The sequence below is a fragment of the Oncorhynchus tshawytscha genome, unplaced genomic scaffold (genome assembly GCF_018296145.1).
Source record: "Oncorhynchus tshawytscha isolate Ot180627B unplaced genomic scaffold, Otsh_v2.0 Un_contig_1806_pilon_pilon, whole genome shotgun sequence".
In the NCBI taxonomy this organism is placed as follows: Eukaryota; Metazoa; Chordata; class Actinopteri; order Salmoniformes; family Salmonidae; genus Oncorhynchus; species Oncorhynchus tshawytscha.
In genome coordinates this window covers 160,063-182,772 of record NW_024609750.1, presented here as the reverse complement: position 1 = coordinate 182,772, position 22,710 = coordinate 160,063, and the positions used below count along the sequence as shown (strand labels likewise).

General features: G+C 52.0%; 1 protein-coding gene and 2 long non-coding RNA genes across 3 annotated transcripts in view; 2 read left to right on the top strand and 1 right to left on the bottom strand.

Moving 5' to 3' along the window:
• Positions 1 to 22,710, top strand: part of LOC121845719 (rhophilin-2-like) — a 77,802-nt gene that overhangs the window by 36,140 nt on the left and 18,952 nt on the right. Inside the window, 4 exon segments of the mRNA XM_042317559.1 lie at positions 6,515 to 6,643; positions 19,211 to 19,247; positions 22,287 to 22,388; positions 22,516 to 22,640. Of these exon segments, the coding sequence (XP_042173493.1) occupies positions 6,515 to 6,643; positions 19,211 to 19,247; positions 22,287 to 22,388; positions 22,516 to 22,640 (393 nt within the window).
• LOC121845723 lies at positions 6,638 to 7,011 on the bottom strand. Its single transcript, XR_006082748.1, has 3 exons — positions 6,943 to 7,011; positions 6,728 to 6,811; positions 6,638 to 6,673 (listed from the first exon to the last, which is right to left on the bottom strand). It is a non-coding gene; the product is annotated as an uncharacterized LOC121845723 (long non-coding RNA).
• LOC121845722 lies at positions 8,742 to 11,358 on the top strand. The gene is made up of 3 exons (XR_006082747.1): positions 8,742 to 8,858; positions 10,658 to 10,667; positions 11,282 to 11,358. It is a non-coding gene; the product is annotated as an uncharacterized LOC121845722 (long non-coding RNA).

The following is a 22,710-nucleotide window of genomic DNA, read 5'->3' as shown; positions in this document are numbered from 1 at the left end:
TACTGTCTCTCTACTGTTCTTACTGTCTCTCTACTGTTGTTACTGTCTCTCTACTGTTCTTACTGTCTCTCTGTTCTTACTGTCTCTACTGTTCTGTCTCTCTACTGTTCTTACTGTCTCTCTACTGTCTCTCTACTGTTCTTACTGTCTCTGTTGTACTGTTCTTACTGTTCTTACTGTCTCTCTACTGTTCTCTGTCTCTCTGTTCTTACTGTCTCTTACTGTCTCTCTGTTCTTACTGTCTCTCTACTGTTCTTACTGTCTCTCTACTGTTCTTACTGTCTTCTGTTCTTACTGTCTCTCTACTGTTCTTACTGTCTCTCTACTGTTCTTACTGTCTCTACTGTTCTTACTGTCTCTCTACTGTTCTTACTGTCTCTCTACTGTTCTTACTGTCTCTCTACTGTTCTTACTGTCTCTCTACTGTTCTTACTGTCTCTCTACTGTTCTTACTGTCTCTCTACTGTTCTTACTGTCTCTCTACTGTTCTTACTGTCTCTCTACTGTTTCTTACTGTCTCTCTACTGTTCTTACTGTCTCTCTACTGTTCTTACTGTCTCTCTGTTCTTACTGTCTCTTACTGTCTCTCTACTGTTGTTACTGTCTCTTACTGTCTCTCTGTTCTTACTGTCTCTACTGTCTCTCTACTGTCTCTCTACTGTTCTCTACTGTCTCTCTGTTCTTACTGTCTCTCTACTCTTACTGTTCTTACTGTCTCTGTCTACTGTTCTTACTGTCTCTCTACTGTTCTTACTGTCTCTCTACTGTTCTTACTGTCTCTCTACTGTTCTTACTGTCTCTCTACTGTTCTTACTGTCTCTACTGTCTCTCTGTTCTTACTGTCTCTCTACTGTCTCTCTACTGTCTCTCTACTGTTCTTACTGTCTCTCTACTGTTCTTACTGTCTCTCTACTGTTCTTACTGTCTCTCTGTACTGTCTCTCTACTGTTCTTACTGTCTCTCTACTGTTCTTACTGTCTCTCTACTGTTCTTACTGTCTCTCTACTGTCTCTGTCTACTGTTCTTACTGTCTCTCTGTTCTTACTGTCTCTCTACTGTTCTTACTGTCTCTCTACTGTTCTTACTGTCTCTCTACTGTTCTTACTGTCTCTCTGTTCTGTGTCTCTCTACTGTTCTCTACTGTTCTCTGTCTCTCTACTGTTCTTACTGTCTCTCTACTGTTCTTACTGTCTCTACTGTCTCTTACTGTCTCTACTGTCTCTTACTGTCTCTCTGTTCTTACTGTCTTACTGTTCTTACTGTCTCTACTGCTCTTACTGTCTCTCTACTGTTCTTACTGTCTCTCTACTGTTCTTACTGTCTCTCTACTGTTCTTACTGTCTCTACTGTTCTTACTGTCTCTCTACTGTTCTTACTGTCTCTCTACTGTTCTTACTGTTCTTACTGTCTCTCTGTTCTTACTGTCTCTCTACTGTTCTTACTGTCTCTACTGTTCTTACTGTCTCTACTGTCTCTCTACTGTCTCTCTACTCTTCTTACTGTCTCTACTGTCTCTCTACTGTTCTTACTGTCTCTCTACTGTTCTTACTGTCTCTCTACTGTTCTTACTGTCTCTCTGTTCTTACTGTCTCTACTGTTCTTACTGTTCTTACTGTCTCTCTACTCTTCTTACTGTCTCTACTGTCTCTCTACTCTTCTTACGGTCTCTCTACCATCTCTCTGTTCTTACTGTCTCTCTACTGTTCTTACTGTCTCTCTGTTCTTACTGTCTCTCTGTTCTTACTGTCTCTCTACTGTCTCTGTTCTCTACTGTTCTCTACTGTCTCTTACTGTCTCTTACTGTTCTTACTGTCTTACTGTCTCTACTGTTCTTACTGTTCTTACTGTCTCTCTGTTCTTACTGTCTCTCTGTTCTTACTGTCTCTCTACTGTTCTTACTGTCTCTCTGTTCTTACTGTCTCTCTGTTCTTACTGTCTCTACTGTTCTTACTGTTCTGTTCTTACTGTCTCTCTGTTCTTACTGTCTCTCTGTTCTTACTGTCTCTCTACTGTCTCTCTACTGTCTCTCTACTGTCTCTCTACTCTTCTTACTGTCTCTCTGTTCTTACTGTCTCTCTGTGTTCTTACTGTCTCTCTACTGTTCTTACTGTCTCTCTACTGTCTCTCTACTGTCTCTCTACTGTCTTACTGTCTCTGTTCTTACTGTTCTTACTGTCTCTCTACTGTTCTTACTGTCTCTCTACTGTTGTTACTGTCTCTCTACTGTCTCTTACTGTCTCTTACTGTCTCTCTACTGTTACTGTCTCTCTACTGTTGTTACTGTCTCTCTACTGTTGTTACTGTCTCTCTACTGTCTCTCTGTTCTTACTGTCTCTCTGTTCTTACTGTCTCTCTGTTCTTACTGTCTCTCTGTTCTTACTGTCTCTCTACTGTTCTTACTGTCTCTCTACTGTTCTTACTGTCTCTACTGTTCTTACTGTCTCTCTGTTCTTACTGTCTCTCTGTTCTTACTGTCTCTACTGTTCTTACTGTCTCTCTACTGTTCTTACTGTCTCTCTACTGTTCTTACTGTCTCTCTGTCTCTACTGTTCTTACTGTCTCTCTACTGTTCTTACTGTCTCTCTACTGTTCTTACTGTCTCTCTACTGTTCTTACTGTCTCTCTACTGTCTCTCTCTACTGTTCTTACTGTCTCTCTGTTCTTACTGTCTCTACTGTCTCTTACTGTCTCTACTGTCTCTTACTGTCTCTCTTTCTTACTGTTCTCTACTGTCTTACTGTCTCTCTACTGTTCTTACTGTCTCTTACTGTTCTTACTGTCTCTACTGTTCTTACTGTCTCTCTACTGTCTCTGTCTCTCTGTTCTTACTGTCTCTCTGTTCTTACTGTCTCTCTACTGTTCTCTACTGTCTCTCTACTGTTCTTACTGTCTCTCTCTGTTCTTACTGTCTCTCTACTGTTCTTACTGTCTCTCTACTGTCTTCTTACTGTCTCTCTACTGTTCTTACTGTCTCTACTGTCTTACTGTCTCTCTGTTCTTACTGTCTCTCTACTGTTCTTACTGTCTCTCTACTGTCTTACTGTCTCTACTGCTCTTACTGTCTCTCTACTGTCTCTCTACTGTCTCTCTACTGTTCTTACTGTCTCTTACTGTTCTTACTGTCTCTACTGTTCTTACTGTCTCTCTACTGTCTCTTACTGTCTCTCTACTGTCTCTTACTGTCTCTCTGTTCTTACTGTCTCTCTGTCTTACTGTCTCTCTACTGTCTTACTGTCTCTCTACTGTCTCTACTGTCTCTACTGTCTCTCTTACTGTCTCTCTGTTCTTACTGTCTCTCTACTGTCTTACTGTCTCTCTACTGTCTCTCTGTTCTTACTGTCTCTACTGCTCTTCTCTCTGTCTGTCTCTACTGTTCTTACTGTCTCTGTTCTTACTGTCTCTACTGTCTTACTGTCTTACTGTCTCTCTACTGTTCTTCTCTACTGTCTCTCTACTGTTCTTACTGTCTCTCTACTGTTCTTACTGTCTCTCTCTACTGTCTCTTACTGTCTCTTACTGTCTCTCTACTGTCTCTTACTGTCTCTTACTGTCTCTCTACTGTTCTTACTGTCTCTCTACTGTTCTTACTGTCTCTGTCTCTGTTCTTACTGTCTCTGTCTCTGTTCTTACTGTCTCTCTGTCTTACTCTCTCTCTACTGTTCTTACTGCCCCTCTCTGTCTCTCTACTGTCTCTCTGTTCTTACTGTCCCTCTACTGTTCTTACTGTCTCTGTCTCTCTACTGTTCTTACTGCCCCTCTCTACTGTGTCTCTACTGTTCTTCTTGCCCCTCTCTCTGTCTCTCTGTTCTTACTGTCCCTCTGTTCTTACTGTCTCTCTACTGTTCTTACTGCCTCTCTCTACTGTGTCTCTACTGTTCTTACTGTCTCTCTACTGCTCTTACTGTCTCTCTACTGCTCTTACTGTCTCTACTGCTCTTACTGTCTCTCTACTGCTCTTACTGTCTCTCTACTGCTCTTACTGTCTCTACTGCTCTTACTGTCTCTCTACTGTCTCTCTACTGCTCTTACTGTCTCTCTACTGCTCTTACTGTCTCTCTCTACAGTCTCTCTACTGTCTCGCCTGTCTCTACTGTTTCCCTACTGTGTGAACTGAGTTTCCGGAGTCAGGGTATGTCATTATGTTTGCGTCCTCAATGGCTTCCTATTCCATATATAGTGCACTACTATTGGCCCGAGCCCTATGGGCCCTGGTGTAAAATAGTGCACTATATAGTGAATAGGGTACCATTTGAACCCCACTGTATCTAGTCTGACCTCCGGGGTCCTTCACTTCCTCTCTGGAAGAGGTCCTTCTCAAAACCCTTGGAAATACATGGAATTTATGCCAGAATATAAAACAGCTTCAGGAGAATGGCTGTAGCTCCACCACACCACTCATTAGGGTCTACGTGTTTCCATGTATTGGTGTGTGACTGTATATGAACTGATGAGCTGGATGAATCCTGTCCCCTGAGCTATCTAGGCCAATATCAGAGCCAGGTCAGGAAACCTCATCTATCCGTGTCCCAAATGGCACACATCCTACTGGCCCCGGTCAAAAGTAGTGCACCATAGAGAGAATAGAGTGCCATTGACATTTGGGACTCAACTGAGCAGTTCCCATGGACCTCACCTTGTCTCCAGTCAGTCATCTGTCTTCAGTCAGTCATCTGTCTCCAGTCAGTCATCTGTCTCCAGTCAGTCTCCTCTGTCTCCAGTCAGTCCGTCCTCTGTCTCCAGCCAGTCCGTCCTCTGTCTCCAGCCAGTCCGTCCTCTGTCTCCAGCCAGTCCGTCCTCTGTCTCCAGCCAGTCAGGCCCCAGTCCGTCCTCTGTCTCCAGCCCATTCTGTCTCCAGCCAGTCTCCTCTGTCCCAGAGCCGTCCTCAGCCAGTCTCCTCTGTCTCCAGCCAGTCCGTCCCTGTCTCCAGCCAGTCATCCTCTGTCCCCCTCCTGGGTCAGGCCCCCTATCTCTCTGGTCCCAGAGCGCCCACCCATTCTGCTTAGTGCCCCACTGCCTGGGTAGGGATCCATCAAGTCTGGGCCTCATCTGTATTGTTGGCCCACAACACATAGCTTCAGAGAGACCAAGAGGCCCCGTGTGCTCTGTGACCCACGGGGGCCCCCCCATGTGCTCTGTGACCCACGGGGGCCCCCCCATGTGCTCTGTGACCTACGGGGCCCCCATGTGCTCTGTGACCTCGGGGCCCCCCATGTGCTCTGTGACCCACGGGGGCCCCCCATGTGCTCTGTGACCCACGGGGGCCCCCATGTGCTCTGTGACCCACGGGGCCCCCCATGTGCTCTGTGACCCACGGGGCCCCCCCGTGTGCTCTGTGACTGGGCCCCCCATGCCACGGGGCCCCCATGTGCTCTGTGACCCACTCTGTGGGCCCACGGGGCCCCCATGTGCTCTGTGACCCACGGGGGCCCCCCCATGTGCTCTGTGACCCACGGGGGCCCCCCATGTGCTCTGTGCCCTACGGGGGCCCCCATGTGCTCCCCCATGTGCTCTGTGACCCACGGGGGCCCCCCCATGTGCTCTGTGACCTACGGGGCCCCCCATGTGCTCTGTGACCTACGGGGCCCCCCGTGTGCTCTGTGACCTACGGGGCCCCCCGTGTGCTCTGTGACCCCGTGTGCTCTGTGACCCCGTGTGCTCTGTGACCCCGTGTGCTCTGTGACCCCGTGTGCTCTGTGACCCACGGGGGCCCCCCGTGTGCTCTGTGACCTAAAGATCTGACAGCCATAATTGTAGGTCTGTCCTTCCCTCCTTCCATACGTAAACCAAGATATGTATAAAAAGTCAAGGTGTGGGCAGTCTTCAGAGCTTCTTGTAAGAGTCCCCCGGGAGACAGTGGCAGGGGTGGTACAGCCCCCCCCAGGAGACAATGGCAGGGTGGTACAGTGGCAGGGGTGGTACAGCCCCCCACCCCGGGAGACAGTGGCAGGGGTGGTACCCCCCGGGGAGACAGTGGGGCAGGGGTGGTAGCCCCCCGGGAGACAGTGGGGCAGGGGTGGTGACCCCCCCACCCCGGGAGACAGTGGCAGGGGTGGTACAGCCCCCGGGAGACAGTGGCAGGGGTGGTACAGCCCCCCCCCCCGGGAGACAGTGGCAGGGGTGGTACAGCCCCCCGGGAGATAATGGCAAGGGTGGTACAGTCCCCCGGGAGACAGTGGCAGGGGTGGTACAGCCCCCTGGGAGATAGTGGCAGGGGTGGTACAGCCCCCTGGGAGATAGTGGCAGGGGTGGTACAGCCCCCTGGGAGATAGTGGCAGGGCAGGGGTGGTACAGCCCCCCGGGAGATTGTGGCAGGGGTGGTACAGGCCCCCCCCGGGAGATTGTGGCAGAGGTGTAAACAAAATATAATAATTTACCTCAGTCTGACAGCTCAGTCCTGTCTGTCAAAGTTTGTATCTCAAATGCTTGAAAAATAAATTCTCGTATACTCCCACAACCCTTTTCTTCTTCTATTGTGAACGCTGACCTGCCTTTCCTTTTCTCTTCCCGTCTCCAGGGCGACCTCCAACAACAAAGTGTGTGATATGGTCCTTCTGGAGCTGAGCTATATCAACTCTAACCTGCAGCTGCTCATGGAACAACTGGAGGGGCTCAACAGCTCCGTGGAGGTCTACCAGAACATCCAGTGAGTAAACAGCACCCCTTTAAACAGCACCTCTTTAAACAGCTCCGTGGAGGTCTACCAGAACATCCAGTGAGTAAACAGCACCCCTTTAAACAGCTCCGTGGAGGTCTACCAGAACATCCAGTGAGTAAACAGCACCTCTTTAAACAGCACCCCTTTAAACAGCACCTCTTTAAACAGCACCTCTTTAAAACATCCAGTGAGTAAACAGCACCCCTTTAAACAGCACCTCTTTAAACAGCTCCAGTGAGGTCTAAACAGAACATCCAGTGAGTAAACAGCACCTCTTTAAACAGCACCTCTTTAAACAGCTCTGTGGAGGTCTACCAGAACATCCAGTGAGTAAACAGCACCCCTTTAAACAGCACCCCTCTTTAAACAGCTCTTTAAACAGTGGAGGTCTACCAGAACATCCAGTGAGTAAACAGCACCCTTTAAACAGCACCTCTTTAAACAGCTCCGTGGAGGTCTACCAGAACATCCAGTGAGTAAACAGCACCTCTTTAAACAGCACCCCTTTAAACAGCTCTTTAAACAGCGTGGAGGTCTACCAGAACATTCAGTGAGTAAACAGCACCTCTTTAAACAGCACCCCTTTAAACAGCTCCGTGGAGGTCTACCAGAACATTCAGTGAGTGCACCTCTAAACAGCACCTCTTTAAACAGCTCCGTGGAGGTCTACCAGAACATTCAGTGAGTAAACAGCACCCCTTTAAACAGCACCTCTTTAAACAGCTCCGTGGAGGTCTACCAGAACATCCAGTGAGTAAACAGCACCCCTTTAAACAGCACCTCTTTAAACAGCACCCCTTTAAACAGCACCCCTTTAAACAGCACCCCTTTAAACAGCACCCCTTTAAACAGACACCTGAGGTGGCAGGACTGAGTTGTTGGGATGGGGTGGGAGGGCCTAGACACCTGAGGTGACAGGACTGAGCTGTTGGGATGGGGTGGGAGGGCCCAGACACCTGAGGTGACAGGACTGAGCTGTTGGGATGGGGTGGGAGGGCCCAGACACCTGAGGTGGCAGGACAGAGTGGTTGGGGGGGTGGGAGGGGCCCAGACACCTGAGGTGGCAGGACTGAGTGGTTGGGGTGGGAGGGGCCAGACACCTGAGGTGGCAGGACAGAGTGTTGAGGTGGCAGGACTGAGTGGTTGGGGTGGGAGGGTCCAGACACCTGAGGTGGCAGGACTGAGTGGTTGGGATGGGGTGGGAGGGTCCAGACACCTGAGGTGGCAGGACTGAGTGGTTGGGGTGGGAGGGTCCAGACACCTGAGGTGGCAGGACTGAGTGGTTGGGGTGGGAGGGTCCAGACACCTGAGGTGGCAGGACTGAGTGGTTGGGGTGGGAGGGTCCAGACACCTGAGGTGGCAGGACTGAGTGGTTGGGGTGGGAGGGTCCAGACACCTGAGGTGGCAGGACTGAGTGGTTGGGGTGGGAGGGTCCAGACACCTGAGGTGGCAGGACTGAGTGGTTGGGGTGGGAGGGTCCAGACACCTGAGGTGGCAGGACTGAGTGGTTGGGGTGGGAGGGTCCAGACACCTGAGGTGGCAGGACTGAGTGGTTGGGGTGGGAGGGTCCAGACACCTGAGGTGGCAGGACTGAGTGGTTGGGATGGGGTGGGAGGGTCCAGACACCTGAGGTGGCAGGACTGAGTGGTTGGGATGGGGTGGGAGGGTCCAGACACCTGAGGTGGCAGGACTGAGTGGTTGGGATGGGGTGGGAGGGTCCAGACACCTGAGGTGGCAGGACTGAGTGGTTGGGATGGGGGAGAGGGTCTAGACACCTGAGGTGGCAGGACTGAGTGGTTGGGGTGGGAGGGTCCAGACACCTGAGGTGGCAGGACTGAGTGGTTGGGGTGGGAGGGTCCAGACACCTGAGGTGGCAGGACTGAGTGGTTGGGGTGGGAGGGCTGACACCTGAGGTGGCAGGACTGAGTGGTTGGGGTGGGAGGGCCCAGACACCTGAGGTGGCAGGACTGAGTGGTGGTGGCAGGACTGGGGTGGGAGGTGGCAGGACCCAGACAGGACTGAGTGGTTGTGGCAGGACTGAGTGGTTGAGTGGTTGAGGTGGCAGGACTGGTGACACCTGAGGTGGCAGGACTGAGTGGTTGAGGTGGCAGGACTGAGTGGTTGAGGTGGCAGGACTGAGTGGTTGGGTGGGAGGACTGAGTGGTTGAGGTGGCAGGACTGAGTGGTTGAGGTGGCAGGACTGGTGGTGAGGTGGCAGGACTGAGTGGTTGAGGTGGCAGGACTGAGTGGTTGAGGGTGGGAGGGCCCAGACACCTGAGGTGGCAGGACTGAGTGGTTGGGTGGGAGGGTCCAGACACCTGAGGTGGCAGGACTGAGTGGTTGAGGTGGCAGGACTGAGTGGTTGAGGTGGCAGGACTGAGTGGTTGAGGTGGCAGGACTGAGTGGTTGAGGTGGCAGGACTGAGTGGTTGAGGTGGCAGGACTGAGTGGTTGAGGTGGCAGGACTGAGTGGTTGAGGTGGCAGGACTGAGTGGTTGAGGTGGCAGGACTGAGTGGTTGAGGTGGCAGGACTGAGTGGTTGAGGTGGCAGGACTGAGTGGTTGAGGTGGCAGGGTTGAGGGTTGGGTGGCAGGACAGAGTGGTTGGGGGCAGGACAGGGTTAGGGTTAGGTGGCAGGACAGAGTGGTTGGGGTGGCAGGGTTAGGGTTAGGTGGCAGGACAGAGTGGTTGGGGTGGCAGGGTTAGGGTTAGGTGGCAGGACAGAGTGGTTGGGGTGGCAGGGTTAGGGTTAGGCAGGACAGAGTGGTTGGGGTGGCAGGGTTAGGGTTAGGTGGCAGGACAGAGTGGTTGGGGTGGGTTAGGGTTAGGTGGCAGGACAGAGTGGTTGGGGTGGCAGGGTTAGGGTTAGGTGGCAGGACAGAGTGGTTGGGGTGTTAGGGTTAGGGACAGAGTGGTTGGGGTGGCAGGGTTAGGGTTAGGCGGCAGGACAGAGTGGTTGGGGTGGCAGGGTTAGGGTTAGGCGGCAGGACAGAGTGGTTGGGGTGGCAGGGTTAGGGTTAGGTGGCAGGACAGAGTGGTTGGGGTGGCAGGGTTAGGGTTAGGTGGCAGGACAGAGTGGTTGGGGTGGCAGGGTTAGGGTTAGGCGGCAGGACAGAGTGGTTGGGGTGGCAGGGTTAGGGTTAGGTGGCAGGACAGAGTGGTTGGGGTGGCAGGGTTAGGGTTAGGTGGCAGGACAGAGTGGTTGGGGTGTTTAGGGTTAGGTGGCAGGACAGAGTGGTTGGGGTGGCAGGGTTAGGGTTAGGTGGCAGGACAGAGTGGTTGGGGTGGCAGGGTTAGGGTTAGGTGGCAGGACAGAGTGGTTAGGGTGGCAGGGTTAGGGTTAGGTGGCAGGACAGAGTGGTTGGGGTGGCAGGGTGAGGGTTAGGTGGCAGGACAGAGTGGTTGGGGTGGCAGGGTTAGGGTTAGGTGGCAGGACAGAGTGGTTGGGGTGGCAGGGTTAGGGTTAGGTGGCAGGACAGAGTGGTTAGGGTGGCAGGGTTAGGGTTAGGTGGCAGGACAGAGTGGTTGGGGTGGCAGGGTTAGGGTTAGGTGGCAGGACAGAGTGGTTGGGGTGGCAGGGTTAGGGTTAGGTGGCAGGACAGAGTGGTTGGGGTGGCAGGGTTAGGGTTAGGTGGCAGGACAGAGTGGTTGGGGAGGCAGGGTTAGGGTTAGGTGGCAGGACAGAGTGGTTGGGGTGGCAGGGTTAGGGTTAGGACAGAGTGGTTGGGGTGGCAGGGTTAGGGTTAGGTGGCAGGACAGAGTGGTTGGGGTGGCAGGGTTAGGGTTAGGTGGCAGGACAGAGTGGTTGGGGTGGCAGGGTTAGGGTTAGGTGGCAGGACAGAGTGGTTGGGGTGGCAGGGTTAGGGTTAGGCGGCAGGACAGAGTGGTTGGGGTGGCAGGGTTAGGGTTAGGCGGCAGGACAGAGTGGTTGGGGTGGCAGGGTTAGGGTTAGGCGGCAGGACAGTGGTTGGGGTGGCAGGGTTAGGGTTAGGCGGCAGGACAGAGTGGTTGAGGTGGCAGGGTTAGGGTTAGGCGGCAGGACAGAGTGGTTGGGGTGGCAGGGTTAGGGTTAGGTGGCAGGACAGAGTGGTTGGGGTGGCAGGGTTAGGGTTAGGTGGCAGGACAGAGTGGTTGAGGTGTTAGGGTTAGGTGGCAGGACAGAGTGGTTGAAGGAGCAGGGTTAGGGTTAGGTGGCAGGACAGAGTGGTTGAGGTGGCAGGGTTAGGGTTAGGTGGCAGGACAGAGTGGTTGGGGTGTTAGGGTTAGGTGGCAGACAGAGTGGTTGGGGTGTTAGGGTTAGGTGGCAGGACAGAGTGGTTGGGGTGGCAGGGTTAGGGTTAGGTGGCAGGACAGAGTGGTTGGGGTGGCAGGGTTAGGGTTAGGTGGCAGGACAGAGTGGTTGGGGTGTTAGGGTTAGGTGGCAGGACAGAGTGGTTGGGGTGGCAGGGTTAGGGTTAGGTGGCAGGACAGAGTGGTTGGGGTGGCAGGGTTAGGGTTAGGTGGCAGGACAGAGTGGTTGGGGTGGCAGGGTTAGGGTTAGGTGGCAGGACAGAGTGGTTGGGGTGGCAGGGTTAGGGTTAGGGCAGGTGGCAGGACAGAGTGGTTGAGGTGTTAGGGTTAGGGTTAGGTGGCAGGACTGAGTGGTTGAGGTGTTAGGGTTAGGGTTAGGTGGCAGGACTGAGTGGTTGAGGTGTTAGGGTTAGGGTTAGGTGGCAGGACAGAGTGGTTGGGGTGGCAGGGTTAGGGTTAGGTGGCAGGACAGAGTGGTTGGGGTGGCAGGGTTAGGGTTAGGTGGCAGGACAGAGTGGTTGGGGTGTTAGGGTTAGGGTTAGGTGGCAGGACAGAGTGGTTGGGGTGTTAGGGTTAGGTGGCAGGACAGAGTGGTTGGGGTGTTAGGGTTAGGTGGCAGGACAGAGTGGTTGGGGTGTTAGGGTTAGGGTTAGGTGGCAGGACAGAGTGGTTGGGGTGTTAGGGTTAGGGTTAGGTGGCAGGACAGAGTGGTTGGGGTGTTAGGGTTAGGTGGCAGGACAGAGTGGTTGGGGTGTTAGGGTTAGGTGGCAGGACAGAGTGGTTGGGGTGTTAGGGTTAGGGTTAGGTGGCAGGACAGAGTGGTTGGGGTGTTAGGGTTAGGTGGCAGGACAGAGTGGTTGGGGTGTTAGGGTTAGGTGGCAGGACAGAGTGGTTGGGGTGTTAGGGTTAGGGTTAGGTGGCAGGACAGAGTGGTTGGGGTGTTAGGGTTAGGTGGCAGGACAGAGTGGTTGGGGTGTTAGGGTTAGGGTTAGGTGGCAGGACAGAGTGGTTGGGGTGTTAGGGTTAGGGTTAGGTGGCAGGACAGAGTGGTTGAGGTGGCAGGGTTAGGGTTAGGTGGCAGGACAGAGTGGTTGGGGTGTTAGGGTTAGGTGGCAGGACAGAGTGGTTGGGGTGTGTTAGGGTTAGGTGGCAGGACAGAGTGGTTGGGGTGGCAGGGTTAGGGTTAGGTGGCAGGACAGAGTGGTTGGGGTGTTAGGGTTAGGTGGCAGGACAGAGTGGTTGGGGGTGTTAGGGTTAGGTGGCAGGACAGAGTGGTTGGGGTGTTAGGGTTAGGGTTAGGTGGCAGGACAGAGTGGTTGGGGTGTTAGGGTTAGGTTGGGGTGGCAGGACAGGGGTTGGGGTGTTAGGGTTAGGTGGCAGGACAGAGTGGTTGGGGTGTTAGGGTTAGGGTTAGGTGGCAGGACAGAGTGGTTGGGGTGTTAGGGTTAGGGTTAGGTGGCAGGACAGAGTGGTTGGGGTGTTAGGGTTAGGTGGCAGGACAGAGTGGTTGGGGTGTTAGGGTTAGGGTTAGGTGGCAGGACAGAGTGGTTGGGGTGTTAGGGTTAGGGTTAGGTGGCAGGACAGAGTGGTTGGGGTGTTAGGGTTAGGTGGCAGGACAGAGTGGTTGGGGTGTTAGGGTTAGGTGGCAGGACAGAGTGGTTGGGGTGTTAGGGTTAGGGTTAGGTGGCAGGACAGAGTGGTTGGGGTGGCAGGGTTAGGGTTAGGTGGCAGGACAGAGTGGTTGGGGTGTTAGGGTTAGGTGGCAGGACAGAGTGGTTGGGGTGTTAGGGTTAGGTGGCAGGACAGAGTGGTTGGGGTGTTAGGGTTAGGTGGCAGGACAGAGTGGTTGGGGTGTTAGGGTTAGGTGGCAGGACAGAGTGGTTGGGGTGTTAGGGTTAGGGTTAGGTGGCAGGACAGAGTGGTTGGGGTGTTAGGGTTAGGGTTAGGTGGCAGGACAGAGTGGTTGGGGTGTTAGGGTTAGGGTTAGGTGGCAGGACAGAGTGGTTGGGGTGTTAGGGTTAGGTGGCAGGACAGAGTGGTTGGGGTGTTAGGGTTAGGGTTAGGTGGCAGGACAGAGTGGTTGGGGTGTTAGGGTTAGGTGGCAGGACAGAGTGGTTGGGGTGTTAGGGTTAGGTGGCAGGACAGAGTGGTTGGGGTGGCAGGGTTAGGGTTAGGTGGCAGGACAGAGTGGTTGGGGTGGCAGGGTTAGGGTTAGGTGGCAGGACAGAGTGGTTGGGGTGTTAGGGTTAGGTGGCAGGACAGAGTGGTTGGGGTGTTAGGGTTAGGTGGCAGGACAGAGTGGTTGGGGTGTTAGGGTTAGGTGGCAGGACAGAGTGGTTGGGGTGTTAGGGTTAGGTGGCAGGACAGAGTGGTTGGGGTGTTAGGGTTAGGTGGCAGGACAGAGTGGTTGGGGTGTTAGGGTTAGGTGGCAGGACAGAGTGGTTGGGGTGTTAGGGTTAGGTGGCAGGACAGAGTGGTTGGGGTGGCAGGGTTAGGGTTAGGTGGCAGGACAGAGTGGTTGGGGTGGCAGGGTTAGGGTTAGGTGGCAGGACAGAGTGGTTGGGGTGTTAGGGTTAGGTGGCAGGACAGAGTGGTTGGGGTGTTAGGGTTAGGTGGCAGGACAGAGTGGTTGGGGTGTTAGGGTTAGGTGGCAGGACAGAGTGGTTGGGGTGTTAGGGTTAGGTGGCAGGACAGAGTGGTTGGGGTGTTAGGGTTAGGTGGCAGGACAGAGTGGTTGGGGTGTTAGGGTTAGGTGGCAGGACAGAGTGGTTGGGGTGTTAGGGTTAGGTGGCAGGACAGAGTGGTTGGGGGTTAGGGTTAGGTGGCAGGACAGAGTGGTTGGGGTGTTAGGGTTAGGTGGCAGGACAGAGTGGTTGGGGTGTTAGGGTTAGGTGGCAGGACAGAGTGGTTGGGGTGTTAGGGTTAGGTGGCAGGACAGAGTGGTTGGGGTGTTAAATTAGGTGGCAGGACAGAGTGGTTGGGGTGTTAGGGTTAGGTGGCAGGACAGAGTGGTTGGGGTGTTAGGGTTAGGGTTAGGTGGCAGGACAGAGTGGTTGGGGTGTTAAATTAGGTGGCAGGACAGAGTGGTTGGGGTGTTAGGGTTAGGTGGCAGGACAGAGTGGTTGGGGTGTTAGGGTTAGGGTTAGGTGGCAGGACAGAGTGGTTGGGGTGTTAGGGTTAGGGTTAAATAAGGACAGAGTGGTTGGGGTGTTAGGGTTAGGTGGCAGGACAGAGTGGTTGGGGTGTTAAATTAAACAGGTGGCAGGACAGAGTGGTTGGGGTGGCAGGGTTAGGGTTAGGGCAGGACAGAGTGGTTGGGGTGTTAGGGTTAGGTGGCAGGACAGAGTGGTTGGGGTGTTAGGGTTAGGTTGCAGGACAGAGTGGTTGGGGTGTTAGGGTTAGGGTTAGGTGGCAGGACAGAGTGGTTGACAGTGGCAGGGTTAGGGTTTGGCAGGACAGAGTGGTTGGGGTGTTAGGGTTAGGTGGCAGGACAGAGTGGTTGGGGTGTTAGGGTTAGGTGGCAGGACAGAGTGGTTGGGGTGTTAGGGTTAGGTGGCAGGACAGAGTGGTTGGGGTGTTAGGGTTAGGTGGCAGGACAGAGTGGTTGGGGTGTTAGGGTTAGGGTTAGGTGGCAGGACAGAGTGGTTGGGGTGTTAGGGTTAGGGTTAGGTGGCAGGACAGAGTGGTTGGGGTGTTAGGGTTAGGGTTAGGTGGCAGGACAGAGTGGTTGGGGTGTTAGGGTTAGGGTGGGGACAGAGTGGTTGGGGTGTTAGGGTTAGGGTTAGGTGGCAGGACAGAGTGGTTGGGGTGTTAGGGTTAGGGTTAGGTGGCAGGACAGAGTGGTTGGGGTGTTAGGGTTAGGTGGCAGGACAGAGTGGTTGGGGTGGCAGGGTTAGGGTTAGGTGGCAGGACAGAGTGGTTGGGGTGGCAGGGTTAGGGTTAGGTCAGGACTGGTTGCCTTTAAATAGGAAGCACTGGTTGGGGTGTTACCTAAACACACTACAGTCAACTGGGCCTTTAAATAAAGACTGGTTGAACCTAAACACACTGGTTGGGGTGTTACAGTCAACTGGGCCTTAAATAAAACACTGGTTGGGGTGGCAACCTAAACAGGTGTCAACTGGGCAACACCAGAGTAAACACACTAGGTCAACTGGGCCTTTAAATGGTTGGGGTGTTAGGGTTAGGTGGCAAACAGAGTGGTTGGGGTGTTAGGGTTAGGTGGCAGGACAGAGTGGTTGGGGTGTTAGGGTTAAAGGACACAGTGGTTGGGCCTTAAATTAAACACCAGCAGCCTAAACAGGACTAGAGTGGTTGGGGTGTTAGGGTTAGGTGGCAGGACAGAGTGGTTGGGGTGTTAGGGTTAGGTGGCAGGACAGAGTGGTTGGGGGTTAGGGTTAAACACTGGTTGGGGTGTTAGGGTTAGGTGGCAGGACAGAGTGGTTGGGGTGTTAGGTTAGGTGGCAGGACAGAGTGGTTGGGGTGTTAGGGTTAGGTGGCAGGACAGACTGGTCAACTGGGGTGTTAGGGTTAGGTGGCAGGACAGAGTGGTTGGGGTGTTAGGGTTAGTGGCAACAGAGTGGTTGAGGTGGCAGGACTCTCAGCTTCTAGGTTGTATCACCATCTGCTTTCTGAGTGTTGAATGAGTTCAGTTTTTGCTCACACCACAATCTGTTGGACCCGTCTTCATTAAAAAACACTGTGAACCTAAACACACTACAGTCAACTGGGCCTTAAATAAAACACCAGCAGCCTAAACACACTACAGCCAACTGGGCCTTTAAATAAAACACTGTGAACCTAAACACACTACAGTCAACTGGGCCTTAAATAAAACACTGTGAACCTAAATAAACACAAAATGCGCACATTGCTGTGGAATGCGGAGGGCTTTGTCATGCTTTGATTAGTCTGACGGGCACCACAGCAGCTCCGAGGCTTCACATCAAAACAAAGAGCTGGTGAGAGAGAGAGAGCAACAGAGCGAGGAAAAGAAACCGGCCTGTCTGGTTGAGAACAGAAAACCAAAGATTATGGATGAGGAACCAGTGAGCTCCCAAGATTTACACCCACTCATATGTCTGATGAGGAAGTTAGCGTCTTCAGTCGGCAGCTCACAGTTGAGATGTTTTTGTTTTCGTGTGTCTTACCATCTAGATGGGTACAGCTGGTCTACACCATCTAGATGGGTACAGCTGGTCTACACCATCTAGATGGGTACAGCTGGTCTACACCATCTAGATGGGTACAGCTGGTCTACACCATCTAGATGGGTACAGCTGGTCTACACCATCTAGATGGGTACAGCTGGCCTACACCATCTAGATGGGTACAGCTGGCCTACACCATCTAGATGGGTACAGCTGGCCTACACCATCTAGATGGGTACAGCTGGCCTACACCATCTAGATGGGTACAGCTGGCCTACACCATCTAGATGGGTACAGCTGGCCTACACCATCTAGATGGGTACAGCTGGCCTACACCATCTAGATGGGTACAGCTGGCCTACACCATCTAGATGGGTACAGCTGGCCTACACCATCTAGATGGGTACAGCTGGCCTACACCATCTAGATGGGTACAGCTGGCCTACACCATCTAGATGGGTACAGCTGGCCTACACCATTGTAAATGCTCCACGTTCAACCAAGTTATTGCTGGAAATAGCCCTTTTTCAAAGCTCCTATCGCAGAATATAACAAACACCCAACATTGAACTTGGTTGGTGCTTCCTGCTTTAGTTTTTGCTTGTAAGCAGGAATCAGGAGGACAGAATTGTGGTCAAATTTGCCAAATGGAGGGTGAGGGAGAGCTTTGTACGTGTCTCTGTGTGGAGTAAAGGTGGTCTAGAGTTGGGGGGTTTTCCCCTCTGGTTGCACATTTAACATGCTGGTAGAAATTGGGTCAAATGGATTTGTTTCCCTGCATTAAAGTCCCCGGCCACTAGGGGCGCAGCCTCTGGATGAGCTTTTTCCTGCTTGCTTATTGCCTTATTCAGCTCATTGAGTGCGATTTTATTCCCAGCATTGGTTTGTGGTAGTAAATGGACAGCTATGAAAAAAAAAAAATATATATATATATAACACCTCTAGGTAAATAGTGTAGTCTACAGCTTATCATGAGATACTCTACCTCAAGTGAGCAAAAACTCGAGACTTCCTTTAATATTAGATTTCGTGCACCAGCTGTTCTTTACAAATAGACACAGCCACCACTTGTTTTACCGGAGGCGGCTGTTCTCTCTTACCGATGCAGGGAAAACCCCGCCAGCTTGATGTTGTCGCTCAGCCACGGCTCGGTGAAACATCAAATATTACAGTTTTTAATGTCCCGTTGGTAGGATATTCGTGATCGGGTGTTTACTGGTTAACACTACAGGTCCACGATGTGAGGATATACTGGTGTTTACTGGTTAACACTACAGGTCCACGATGTGAGGATATATTGGTGTTTACTGGTTAACACTACAGGTCCACAATGTGAGGATATACTGGTGTTTACTGGTTAACACTACAGGTCCACGATGTGAGGATATACTGGTGTTTACTGGTTAACACTACAGGTCCACGATGTGAGGATATATTGGTGTTTACTGGTTAACACTACAGGTCCACGATGTGAGGATATATTGGTGTTTACTGGTTAACACATACAGGTCCACGATGTGAGGATATACTGGTGTTTACTGGTTAACACTACAGGTCCACGATGTGAGGATATACTGGTGTTTACTGGTTAACACTACAGGTCCACGATGTGAGGATATACTGGTGTTTACTGGTTAACACTACAGGTCCACGATGTGAGGATATACTGGTGTTTACTGGTTAACACTACAGGTCCACGATGTGAGGATATACTGGTGTTTACTGGTTAACACTACAGGTCCACGATGTGAGGATATACTGGTGTTTACTGGTTAACACTACAGGTCCACGATGTGAGGATATATTGGTGTTTACTGGTTAACACTACAGGTCCACGATGTGAGGATATATTGGTGTTTACTCTGGGTTGTAGTGTATTGTGGGGCTGGTTAACACTCTGGGTTGTAGGTCCACGATGTGAGGATATATTGGTGTTTACTGGTTGTAGTGTATTGTGGGGCAGGTTGCCGTGAGTAAGGTGGACCCAGGTACCTCTGGTGTTTACTCTGGGTTGTAGTGTTGCCGTGAACCCAGGTACCTCTGGGTGTTTACTGTTGCCGTGACCCAGGTACCTCTGGGTGTTTACTCTGGGTTGTATGTGAGGCTAGTGTATATTGGCGTGGTGTTTTACTCTGGGTTGTAGTGTATTGTGGGGCAGTGTTGGCGTGAGTAAGGTGGACCCAGGTACCTCTGGGTGTTTACTCTGGGTTGTAGTGTATTGTGGGGCAGTGTTGGCGTGAGTGGGGACCCAGTGTACCTGGGTGTTTACTCTGGGTTGTAGTGTATTGTGGGGCCCAGGTGGACCCAGGTGGGTGTTTACTCTGGGTTGTAGTGTATTGTGGGGCAGTGTTGGCGTGAGTAAGGTGGACCCAGGTACCTCTGGGTGTTTACTCTGGGTTGTAGTGTATTGTGGGGCAGTGTTGGCGTGAGTAAGGTGGACCCAGGTACCTCTGGGTGTTTACTCTGGGTTGTAGTGTATTGTGGGGCAGTGTTGGCGTGAGTAAGGTGGACCCAGGTACCTCTGGGTGTTTACTCTGGGTTGTAGTGTATTGTGGGGCAGTGTTGGCGTGAGTAAGGTGGACCCAGGTACCTCTGGGTGTTTACTCTGGGTTGTAGTGTATTGTGGGTTAGTGTTGGTGTGTCAAACCTGTCTGTTACATCACCTCAACAATATGTCTGTTAATGTGTGTAACACGTAGCCTCACCACTAACATCACACAGCCTCACCTGCTAACATCACACAGCTACAACCTGTCTGTTAATTACATCACCACTCTCACAATATGTCTGTTAATGTCTGTTAATGTGTAACACTGAGCCTCACCACTAACATCACACAGCCAACCCTGTCTGTTACATCACCTCAACAATATGTCTGTTAATGTGTGTAACACTGAGCCTCACCACTAACATCACACAGCCAACCCTGTCTCATCACCGCTAACTGTTAATCACTGAGCAGCCAACCCTGTCTGTTACATCACCGCAACAATATGTCTGTTAATGTGTGTAACACTGAGCCTGAGCCTCACTGTGTCTGTTACATCACTAACATCACTGTATAACAGTTAAATATCACATGTCAACACCTCATATCTCCTTTCCTGTTTCATCAGAGAGACCTCCAGCATCCCTCTCATCCACAGCTGTCTGGTCTGTTAAGGTGTAGACTGAAAGAGATGGACTTGTCTGTGTCATCACCTCAAGGTAGACCTCCGTTTCACTACTTCTTGTCACATACCTGTACATTTCAGATCATCTTATCCAGACCAACATGCATTCAGTCAGGTTCTCTTATCCACACAACATGCATTCAGTCAGGTTCTCTTATCCAGACCAACATGGTTCTCTTATCCAGACCAACATGCATTCAGTCAGGTTCTCTTATCCAGACCAACATGGTTCTCTTATCCAGACCAACATGCATTCAGTCAGGTTCTCTTATCCAGACCAACATGCACCTCTTATCCAGTCAACATGGTTCTCTTATCCAGACCAACATGCATTCAGTCAGGTTCTCTTATCCAGACCAACATGGTTCTCTTATCCAGACCAACATGCATTCAGTCAGGTTCTCTTATCCAGACCAACATGGTTCTCTTATCCAGACCAACATGCATTCAGTCAGGTTCTCTTATCCAGACCGACCTACAGGTTCTCTTATCCAGACCAACATGCATTCAGTCAGGTTCTCTTATCCAGACCGACCTCTGTTCTGGTGTGTTGACAATGGTCTCCCCTCTGTTCTGGTTCTGGATGGTCTCCTCTCTCTTCTGGTGTGTGACGATGGTCTCCTCTCTGTTCTGGTGTGTTGACGATGGTCTCCTCTCTGTTCTGGTGTGTTGACGATGGTCTCCTCTCTGTTCTGGTGTGTTGACGATGGTCTCCTCTCTGTTCTGGTGTGTTGACGATGGTCTCCTCTCTGTTCTGGTGTGTTGACCATGGTCTCCTCTCTGTTCTGGTGTGTTGACCATGGTCTCCTCTCTGTTCTGGTGTGTTGACCATGGTCTCCTCTCTGTTCTGGTGTGTTGACCATGGTCTCCTCTCTGTTCTGGTGTGTGTGACCATGGTCTCCTCTCTGTTCTGGTGTGTTGACCATGGTCTCCTCTCTGTTCTGGTGTGTTGACCATGGTCTCCTCTCTGTTCTGGTGTGTTGACCATGGTCTCCTCTCTGTTCTGGTGTGTTGACCATGGTCTCCTCTCTGTTCTGGTGTGTTGACCATGGTCTCCTCTCTGTTCTGGTGTGACCATGGTCTCCTCTCTGTTCTGGTGTGTTGACCATGGTCTCCTCTCTGTTCTGGTGTGTTGACCATGGTCTCCTCTCTGTTCTGGTGTGTTGACCATGGTCTCCTCTCTGTTCTGGTGTGTTGACCATGGTCTCCTCTCTGTTCTGGTGTGTTGACCATGGTCTCCTCTCTGTTCTGGTGTGTTGACCATGGTCTCCTCTCTGTTCTGGTCCTCTCTGTTCTGTGTGACCATGGTCTCCTCTCTGTTCTGGTGTGTTGACCATGGTCTCCTCTCTGTTCTGGTGTGTTGACCATGGTCTCCTCTCTGTTCTGGTGTGTTGACCATGGTCTCCTCTCTGTTCTGGTGTGTTGACCATGGTCTCCTCTCTGTTCTGGTGTGTTGACCATGGTCTCCTCTCTGTTCTGGTGTGTTGACCATGGTCTCCTCTCTGTTCTGGTGTGTTGACCATGGTCTCCTCTCTGTTCTGGTGTGTTGACCATGGTCTCCTCTCTGTTCTGGTGTGTTGACCATGGTCTCCTCTCTGTTCTGGTGTGTTGACCATGGTCTCCTCTCTGTTCTGGTGTGTTGACCATGGTCTCCTCTCTGTTCTGGTGTGTTGACCATGGTCTCCTCTCTGTTCTGGTGTGTTGACCATGGTCTCCTCTCTGTTCTGGTGTGTTGACCATGGTCTCCTCTCTGTTCTGGTTGTGTTGACCATGGTCTCCTCTCTGTTCTGGTGTGTGACCATGGTCTCCTCTCTGTTCTGGTTGTTGACCATGGTCTCCTCTCTGTTCTGGTGTGTTGACCATGGTCTCCTCTCTGTTCTGGTGTGTTGACCATGGTCTCCTCTCTGTTCTGGTGTGTTGACCATGGTCTCCTCTCTGTTCTGGTGTGTTGACCATGGTCTCCTCTCTGTTCTGGTGTGTTGACCATGGTCTCCTCTCTGTTCTGGTGTGTTGACCATGGTCTCCTCTCTGTTCTGGTGTGTTGACCATGGTCTCCTCTCTGTTCTGGTGTGTTGACCATGGTCTCCTCTCTGTTCTGGTTGTTGACCATGGTCTCCTCTCTGTTCTGGTGTGTTGACCATGGTCTCCTCTCTGTTCTGGTGTGTGTGACCATGGTCTCCTCTCTGTTCTGGTGTGTTGACCATGGTCTCCTCTCTGTTCTGGTGTGTTGACCATGGTCTCCTCTCTGTTCTGGTGTGTTGACCATGGTCTCCTCTCTGTTCTGGTGTGTTGACCATGGTCTCCTCTGTTCTGGTGTGTTGACCATGGTCTCCTCTCTGTTCTGGTGTGTTGACCATGGTCTCCTCTCTGTTCTGGTCTCCTCTCTGTTCTGGTGTGACCATGGTCTCCTCTCTGTTCTGGTGTGTTGACCATGGTCTCCTCTCTGTTCTGGTGTGTTGACCATGGTCTCCTCTCTGTTCTGGTGTGTTGACCATGGTCTCCTCTCTGTTCTGGTGTGTTGACCATGGTCTCCTCTCTGTTCTGGTTCTGGTCTCCTCTCTGTTCTGGTGTGTTGACCATGGTCTCCTCTCTGTTCTGGTGTGTTGACCATGGTCTCCTCTCTGTTCTGGTGTGTTGACCATGGTCTCCTCTCTGTTCTGGTGTGTTGACCATGGTCTCCTCTCTGTTCTGGTGTGTTGACCATGGTCTCCTCTCTGTTCTGGTGTTCTGGTCTCCTCTCTGTTCTGGTGTTGACCATGGTCTCCTCTCTGGTGTGTTGACCATGGTCTCCTCTCTGTTCTGGTGTGTTGACCATGGTCTCCTCTCTGTTCTGGTGTGTTGACCATGGTCTCCTCTCTGCTCTGGTGTGTTGACCATGGTCTCCTCTCTGCTCTGGTGTGTTGACCATGGTCTCCTCTCTGTCTGGTGTGTTGACCATGGTCTCACCATGGTCTCCTCTCCGCTCTGGTGTGTTGACCATGGTCTCCTCTCTGCTCTGGTGTGTTGACCATGGTCTCCTCTCCGTTCTGGTGTGTTTTTCCAGGACTTCATCCTGGAGCATTACAGTGAAGATGGCTCCAGCTTCGAGGAGGAGATCGCCGACCTGATGGACCTGAGACAGGTACTTTCACCATCGGTCTCATAGAAATCTACGTTGTCAGAGTGAAACTGGGTTCTCTATGGAATCACCCACCACACAGAGAACGGTCTTGTTGTATTTTGACCCTCTTTCCCCACCGTACCCACAGGCCTGTCGTACCCCCAGTCGCAATGACGCCGGCATCGAGACCCTGGCCAAGTACTTCAGCCACATACCTCTACTGGAGAGCCGCTTCTTCTCCGCTACCCGCCAGATGGGCATCTTCTTTACTTGGTACGTTCCACCTCACTGTCTCCAATGCCCTGTCAATCATGGTCTGACCCAGCCCAGGGGTCCAGGTATC